The sequence below is a fragment of the Abrus precatorius genome, unplaced genomic scaffold (assembly GCF_003935025.1).
Source record: "Abrus precatorius isolate BTA unplaced genomic scaffold, Abrus_2018 Scaffold5, whole genome shotgun sequence".
NCBI lineage: Eukaryota > Viridiplantae > Streptophyta > Magnoliopsida > Fabales > Fabaceae > Abrus > Abrus precatorius.
Window position 1 is genome coordinate 369,408 of NW_020874395.1, and position 9,615 is coordinate 379,022.

At 26.1% G+C, this 9,615-nt stretch overlaps 1 protein-coding gene across 1 annotated transcript; it reads left to right on the forward strand.

The window, feature by feature from the left end:
- The first annotated feature begins 1,440 nt into the window (after positions 1-1,440).
- Positions 1,441-2,949, forward strand: LOC113867563 (alkane hydroxylase MAH1-like). Its single transcript, XM_027502955.1, has one exon. It carries the CDS (start codon positions 1,441-1,443, stop codon positions 2,947-2,949), a length of 1,509 nt encoding a protein of 502 aa, XP_027358756.1.
- Positions 2,950-9,615: the final 6,666 nt, after the last annotated feature.

Below are 9,615 nucleotides of genomic sequence, written 5' to 3' on the forward strand. Positions count from 1 at the left end.
CGCTTCTCTATCGTTGATCTTTGGTCTAGGCAACCTTATTCTAATAAATTAAGAATTTTCAATTTCTCAAGAGGTTCTTGTTTCATAGAATTTTTAAAAAAATGTTATAAAAGTATGTGGCCAATAATATCATTAATAATATTTATTTTTCTGGTCTACAACTTCATGCATTGCCACTCTCTTCTTAGAAAAAATGGTTGCTTTGTGTGATGTCTTTTTCTTACATTTGCGTGTTGTCTTTGTTCTTGGGATTGGGAGAACATTTTCTTTGTAACATTATACCACTAAGGCCAATCTTCCTGGTGATACTGAATCCACTACGTCTCTGTTCCTTGTTTTATCTTCATTGTTTGCCTATGATGTCTAAGATGTCTATTCATTTATTCCGGGTAAATCTTATTTGTAATCTGGTAAATGGAATTGGACGGTTATATTCAATTTCTTATTTATTATAGAGAAAGACATTATTTTATCCTGCAACGACTTATTATATGATTTGATTAAAGATCTATCAGTTATTTTTATTTTCAACCGGACCATATCCTATAAATTATTGATGAGTTAAAGAAAATTTTAAAATTGATTGAAGATTATACGTGAAAGGAAGGTAAATGTGTCTTACGTTTACTTTTAAGAGTGTTAAAATCATTTTTTAAGACCCTGATGCTATTTTAACATCTGATTTGAGTGTTTATATTAGACATTTTATACAAATTAAAAAATAATTATATAATTATATAAAATTTCTCGTATAAATACGCAGTGTTAAAATAACATTACTTCTTCTTTTTTATCATAAAGCAAATTACTACATATAGTAAATAAGGGGTTACGAGCATCACTTTAAACACTAGCCCAATAAGTAGTTTTTGATCTACGTCATATATGCATATAGGCTTAATAGGATTACAATAAATGCAGGCATCGCCATTTTGCTTTTTTGTTGGTAAAAAGGGTTGTTCATCTGGTGTTCAAAGAGGCAAAATAACCTCTATGGGCCCAATAAAAGAATGACTGAATGAGGAGGCCTAGCAGCGTCTAATATCTTTGGGCCTGAATTTGGCTTAAGTGTACTTTTATCTATTAAATTTTTTAAAATTTCTCTTTAAATTCTAAAAAAAGAATACATACCAATTATTTTTACTAAATATAATCATTAAAAAATTAGTCAGGGAGAAAAGTAAAAAGAAAGACAAAAAATTTTAAGAATTGAACACATTATAATATAAGCTCCATCACTAGACTAAGGGTGTAATATGACGAGAAAAAACAAAGAAATAAAAAGCAGGTACAAAAGAAATATAATTATTAAGCATTTAAGGAAGGGGGGGTTGAATATCCTACTACAACATATACACTCAAGGCGACACATAATATCCACATCTAAAGTGATCTAAGACATATCTAGCTAGCTACGTGCAAACCTCTCACGGGTTCACAATGTTCATGTTTGGCTATTCAACAACACTTGTAGCACTCTTCAGCTTCCTATATCTTTGTCAGAGACGTCGCCGCAACAACTCCCCCTTAACAAATTGGCCTTTCCTCGGTATGTTACCACAAGTCCTATGTAATTTGTCACAAATACACGATTTCATAACCGAGGCATTGAAACCACAAGGTGGCACTGGAGAGTTCCTAGGACCTTGGTTCACCAACATGAACTATTTGGTCACTAGTGACCCCACCAATGTGCACCACATAATGAGCAAGAGTTTCGATAACTACATAAAAGGGCATGAGTTTCGTGAAATTTTTCAAGCTTTTGGAGATGGCATATTCACTGCTGATTCAGAGACATGGAAATACAACAGGTCTTTGTTCCATTCTTTGTTTAAACAGAGAAGCTTTGAGGTGTTTCTAGAGAAAACCATTCAAAAGAAGGTGCAAAACAACCTACTTCCAATACTGGATCATGTACACCAACAAGGGATTGTGGTGGATTTACAAGATGTCTTCAACCGCTTCACATTTGATAACATATGCTCCATAGTTTTAGGGTATGATCCTAATTGTCTTTCCATTGACTTTCCTGAAGTTGCATGTGAGAAAGCCTTTAACGAAGCTGAAGAGTGCATATTCTATAGACACGTAGTGCCAACCACTGTTTGGAAGTTACAAAAGTGGCTTCAAATTGGTCAAGAAAAGAAATTGACAAAAGCATGCAAAACGTTTGACCAATTCTTATATGCATGTATAGCATCTAAACGCCAAGTGCTAAGCAAATGCACCAAAAATGAAATGGCTGAGGCTCAAGTTGACTTGCTAACAGCTTTGATGAGAGAAGAAAAGGGACATGCACTTGATGACAAGTTCCTAAGAGATTCGGCATTTAATCTTTTTGTAGCTGGGAGAGATACCATAACTTCAGCTCTTACTTGGTTCTTTTGGCTTGTTGCTACACACCCATTAGTGGAATCCAAGATTCTTGAAGAGATCAAAGATAAGTTTGGTGACAAGGAAGAGAAATCAGGGGGTTTTGGTGTGGAAGATGTGAAAAAGCTAGTTTATCTTCATGGTGCTATATGTGAAGCGTTGAGGCTTTTTCCTCCTATTCCTTTTGAGCGCAAGCAATCAATAAAGGCTGATATACTTCCAAGTGGACACAGTATTAATCCCAATACAATGATCTTGTTTTCTTTGTATGCAATGGGGAGATTTGAAGATGTATGGGGAAAAGATTGTTCGGAGTTCAAGCCAGAAAGATGGATATCTGAAAGAGGAGGCATTGTTTATGCACCATCTTACAAATTCGTTAGTTTTAATGCTGGACCCAGGACCTGTTTGGGCAAAGAATTATCCTTCATTCAAATAAAAATGGTGATAACTGCTATTTTGTGCAACTATCGTATCCATGTGGTGGAAGCTAATCCTATCATCCCAAGCCATTCAATTGTACTTCTAATGAAGCATGGTCTCAAGGTTAGGATAACCAAAAAGGGAATTTGATGTGAGTTTCATCGTTAGAATTAGGCTTTGCAATTTATTCTGTTTATCTGTTTCTATTAGATAGCTAAATAATGTTGCATTGGCATGATAATATAATGTTTGCAGTTGGTTTCTTTGAGGAGATACTATCAAATGAGATTAGTTATCATGTTAAGTATGAAATCATCAATCAATATATGTACGTACGTACCTACATTTAAATAAAGTATAATGTGGTTAATAACTTATTTGTATAATTATATATATATATATATATATATATATATATATATATATATAGTATCTCTCTCGCACCCTCATATGCATGTGTATGTATATTTATCACCTGTATACATTTCATAGTTGTATTTTTAAATACAACAAAACTTAAATACAATTTTTTTAAAGATTTTTACTCTTTTTTTTTAATTAAAATATTAATTTCACCAAATAAAATATTGATATGTAAACTATGTTTGAATCGGTTGTGAATGATAAAAATGGACTGGTATTTTAAATGATTTTATTATTTAAATTGATCAAATATTAATAAAATAAAGAAGAATTTAATAGAATGAATTCTATATCTTCTCATTCTAAACCTTCACTTTTATTCTTCCAATTTAGGAGGCACATAAGGAAATATGCAATTGAATATAAATTAATTTTATTTTGATAACTATTAAATTACTAGTATATCCTTCACATTCATAAAATCTTCACCTCACGTTTTCAGTCGTTTTATTATCTAACTTTCATGTTATCATCCTTTAAGTCCTTCAATATCATAATATATTCAAACATACTCTATTATTGTTTATCCTGCTCCACTTCATATTATATTTAAATCAACTTTATTTCACTCCATTTTTTACACAGCCTTCAAGTTATTGCATGTTATGAGGTAAAATTTTAATTTAAAAACAGTGTGAAAAATATTTTAAAAAATACCTAAGTTTTATTATTTTTATTATTTCTCATCATAGTAAAGAAGTTAAAAAATGATCTTAAGATGTTTATTAAGAAATTAAAAATTGGGTATTTATAAATTTGAATAATTTTTTATATATTTTAAATACCTAAAAGCATTTAAGTAGAAATTCCTAATAAATAGTCGGTATCGAAATTTTATGTTTAATATTTGGGTAGAATGATCTTATTTTGGATTTATTAATTAGTTTCCTTTAAAACAAAATTCGGTAAGTGTATGTGTATTTTTAAGAACCGGATCTTTCACCTCTATACATTAACAATTTGAAGAGTTTAATTGTATATATAGTATTGATGGAATAGGATTAATAAGCATGAGGTGGAATATATAAGTATTTAAATATTTTATAATAAAATGGAATATATTTTATTTATTTTCTTGTTTGATAAAAACATAAGACAAGGAGATTTAAAAATAATTATTAATAAGTTGATTTATCTCATTCTTATAGATTAAGAAAGAAAGAAAAGCAAAAATGTTGAATAGAATTAAGTTGATTCAGTACCATTACGTTTTACTCTATTTTAAATGCAAATTAAAACCACAAATCATGATTATGTTTCCCTTTATTTTGTATCTTTTCATTATATCATATAAATTTGAGATATGTTTGGAAACAAATTACAATTACAAAATACACAGCATTTGTAGTTTTATCTTTGTTCTTATGGGTAATTAAATAATAATGAGATTTTGGGAGAAAAATATTCGAAAACAAGAAGAAATATAATGGGCATTAACTTATTTGCCAGACTAGATCACTACAACAAACTTACAAAATTACGTTCAAGCTTAAACATATACAAACATATTATTCTCAAACTCAAATTATTTGATATCAAGTTTAAAATATATTTTCATTTCCTTTTTATCTTAAAATGTTACAAATATTGCTCATTTTAAATTATTGGCCAACTAAAGACGTATTACTTTTATTGAATGTAAAAACTAAAATTAACAAAATTTAAATAAGAAAAAATAATAAAATAATTTAAAAAATTAAAAATATCTTAATATGAGCTGACTTTTAGAGAAAAAACGACAGCAACCCATCAACCAAATTTGTGAAACAAAGTAGCAGAAACATCCATAAAAACTTGTAACATTAAACTGAAATGAGACAATAATCATGATTTCAAAGGCGACTTTTCTGTGAGATATTTGATGAAGTAGTTTGTGTTCTTCGACTATGAATTGGTGAACAATGCAGTTAATGATTGAAGAGGGTGCCGATGGCTATGAAAATTAAAGAGGACCCAGAAGAACACAGCAAGACATAGCCTGTCACATGGCCCCATATGCTATTACTAATCGACGTCGTTTTAATGAGGGGCCTCTCTCCTTTAATTCTGATAGTGATAGTGGAACGATGTAAATGTTAATGTAAATGTGAATGTAATGAGAGGTTTCAATATTTGTACTGATATAAATAATTAACTCACCTACACAGCTACACTGCACTTTGTTTTATTTTCACTCGTGCTTGCTAAGGACTACGGACCTCATTATTTAAATACTAGTGTCGATAACTCTACTCTTTTTATAACAATCTTATAGTAAAAATTTATCAAATATAATTTTACTAATGTATAAGACTCCATTTTATCTATCTACTCTCTTAGCTCATTAATAACCTGTAATTACTATGTCTTTCACTTTAATTATCTTTTTCTAGCTTGCATTCTTCCTAGTATTAAGTATGGTGTCTTAATTTATACAAAAATAAAATAAAATTCTATTACTATGTTAGAAAAAAGAGATAAAATAAGAAGTTTTTTAAAATACAAATATAAATGTTTGTTCAAATTTCATACTGCAATAAAAAATAAATATTTAAAATACAAAACTAAAAGAAGGGAAAAGGGGTTAATAATGATAACCGGTTACTATAAAAATATGAAGCATTAATTTTAAAATATTTTAATTAATTAAATTTTGTTTTAATAATGTTTTAATAATATTATACGTACTTCATGATAATTGAAAAGATTCTGAATAATGATTACAATAAAGTTAAACTAATATGTTTGTTGGTATATTTTTATTATTTTTTTTGTATTATTTACATATTTGTTGACATTCTGAATAATGACATATTTGTTGACCATAGTTTTTCTATTATTATTAATATTATTATCAAACAACCTATTTAAATTAGCAATATTTTTACACATAATATAAATATTTGTAAATAAAATAAAAATATATATTTAAAAGACATTTTAAAAAATTACTAACATTTATTAATTTTTAAATAAGTGTTAAATTTAAGCATGATATAAAATAAAGTTCGTTCACATTTAATGTAATCACCGGATCAGATCCTCTTTTTTTTCTTTTTAACTTGAAAATAAAATAATTAGGACAATGTTTAAGATATTTCTAGAATTTTATAAATTTAATCTGCTACTTAATAATTATTAAAAACTATATTAAATTTTATTGAATCGAATATAATATGCTCATATTTATCAAGTTTTAAATAAATTAAATGTTAATAAATAAATAAGTAATTTATAATTAGCATTAATATATAGTTTGTATAAACATGTTACACGTTAAAATAGAATTGTCAATTAGTTTTTGATTTGTATGATTTTTTAAAATTATATATATATATATATATATATAAACTTTTAATTTAATAGTTATATTAATAAAATTTAATATTTGTAAAGAATTATTAGATTGATAAACCTCAATTTATACGAGAGTTATTAAGTGAAAAAAAATTCTTATTAAAATTATTCATGAAATAACATTTTTCTACTTAAATCGCATGTAATTTTTAACTAAAAAATTCATAAATTATTAGAATTATTAGAACTATGCTTGATATTATGAACTTTATTAATTAGTTTTATTTATGTGAATAAGTGCAATAATCTTAAGCTCGTTTGGAGTATTGAGTTTGTTAGGAGGCTGATTAGAATTTTAAATTCATTTTTATTGTAGATTTGAGTGGTTGGAGAAGAGCTTGATTCTGGTTTTGGTACTTTTATTATTAATATAGATAAAAAATTTGGCTTGGAAGAGCTTATGTTGACATTTCCGACAATATTCATACTGAATTTATAGTAATGTTAGAATCTAAAAATTAGACATCTTTTGTGATAATATGCTATACCAAAGTCATAAAATTTGTAACAAAAGTTGTTCAACTTTTTACGAGTATGCTAATCATTTTTGAAATATGAAAAAGTAACTAAGAAAAAAAGTAACAAATTACTGTCAAACACAAGATAAGAAGAACATATTTTTTAATTAAGTTAAGAGTCAATGTAGTTTCAAAATTGAATCTCACTTCTTACGTTGGAGATTACTTCTCTAGCCAAATAATAAAAAAACATCATATTTAAGATTGTAATTTTTTTTTATTTGTTTCTTTGCTATCCTTTAGAAAAAAAAATTATAAACTAATTTGATCTCCTAATTATAATTATTTTTATTAAAATGATATAATTTTTAAAAATAAATCATATAGATTATATTTTTGAATAATATAAATAACTTTCATTTAAAATCTTTAATTTTTTTTAAACTTAAATTGAAAAAATGTTAATAAGATAAAAAAAAATTACATAAATAACAAAAACTATATTTATAATTAGTACTTTTGTTATTTACTGTTAAAGATAAATTTTGATTTTGTTCTTTAATTTTTTTTATTTTAATTTTAAAATTTTTAAAAGTAATTTAAATAAATCATTTGCCATTAAAAATATTAACTATTAAAAAAAAGTATGTGTTATCCATTTTCTCTTTTCTCTCATATCTCTTTTTTTTCTTTTCCTTATATCTTCAAAATCTTATTATTTTAGCATGATTAGACAATTATTGATATCTAAAAATATCCTTTTGTATCTAATAGGTGATTTTTGTGATTGTTCTTAACCATTAAGAGAATCTTAACTAATAACATCACTCGGAGTGAGATTTAAAATTTTGAGGTGGAGCAAGTCGAATTCAAATTCTCTTCAGTTTGCGTGAGAATAGGGTGTTTAATCTAACTTTTGCTTAAGTGAAATTTTACTTATTTAAGCAAAAATTGAAAAAAAAACAAAAAAAAAATTTATACAAAATTTACTTAAATAAATTTTTTTAACTTAAGTAATTTTTTACAAAATTGGCTTAAGATTTTATTGTTTAGGTGAATTTTGCATCTTCTTTCTTTAATTTTCTGTCATACCTCTTTTTCTTAATGCTTAATACTTCTTCTCCAACATTTATATTCAACTCTTCTTATTTTCCTTTCATATTTAACTTTTCTCTCCCTCTCTCAATTCCTTCTTCCCTTACTCTCACCTCACTTTCATCCTATACTCAACTTTCCTCTTCTTCTTTCTACCCTTATACTCACATTTTCCTCATTTCTCCATATCCGATGAGAAGAATGTTCTTTTTCATGATTTTCAATTTATAAATGAGATTGGTCCCAAATGATATTTTAAAAATTGTGTGCTAACATTAAAAGACATAAATTATCTACTAAATATTATGGCTAGATCGGTTTATGTTATGTGAATAAATTTTAAATGTTTTACATGCATAATAATAACATTTTATATAATTAGAACTTAATAATAAGAGACATTCATTCTAATAAAACAAAAGGAGTCGAGAGAGAAAGAGAAAAGTTAAATATAAAAAAAAAATGAAAAGAGTTAAATATAAATATTTAAAAAAATTAAGCATAAAAAAGAGAAAAAAAAAGTCAAAAATTAAAAAAATAAGACATAAAATTCATTTAAATCATAAAATTTGCTTAAATTAATTTTGTGTAAAATTTTTTATTATTTTTTTAATGTTTACTCAAGCGAGTAGAATTTTATTTAAGTAAAATTTAAACTCAACATTTTATCTCGGTACAAATTGAAGAAAATCTGGAGCCAAACAAGTCTCATTATTGTGCCAACTCCATTGCCATTCATTTGATTTTGATTGATTTGAAATGAGATGATCCATTTCGGCTCTATTAAATTCACGTGCGTCCAAATTAATATCCACTCCCACCACCCTTCAAATCTTTGTTATTAGAACCCTTCCGCACATCCATTCAACTATTGAAGAAATATTTCTTGTGATGAGCCTCTAATGTGACTTAATTCATATTATATTTGTTTATTGTATTTAAATATCAATTAATCCTTATTTATTTCTTATAATTAATCGAGACACAAAAACTAAAATATTTGACAAATTGAAAGATTATATATATATAACCTCATGTTTATCATACAAACTAAATTAATAATTTAATTTTAAATATCAATCTGCTTTTATTATAAAAACCAAGACTCATGTGACCGTAATTACAGACTAATTGGTTGAAGTGCGTACTGCCCATCATCACTTGGACCTTCTTTGTCATGCCACCTTCGAGCATTGCCCATAATTATCAAAGTAAGATATAAATGAGGTAGAATATGAAATATATAATTTTAACTTCAATATTTTAAAAATAAACTTTTAAAATTACAATTAATTTTATAATAGATCATTTTTTAAATTTAATTGCATGTTTAAACATTTTAAATTAAATGCAACAAAAATAGTTCAATGGATAATATATAAATTTTTAAAATTAATTATATTTCAAAAATTAAATATTTTTAACTTAATTAAAATATTAGAGCATTATAAAATAAATTTAAATATATATAGATAGATGAAGAAGAAAAAGAAGATAGACATCA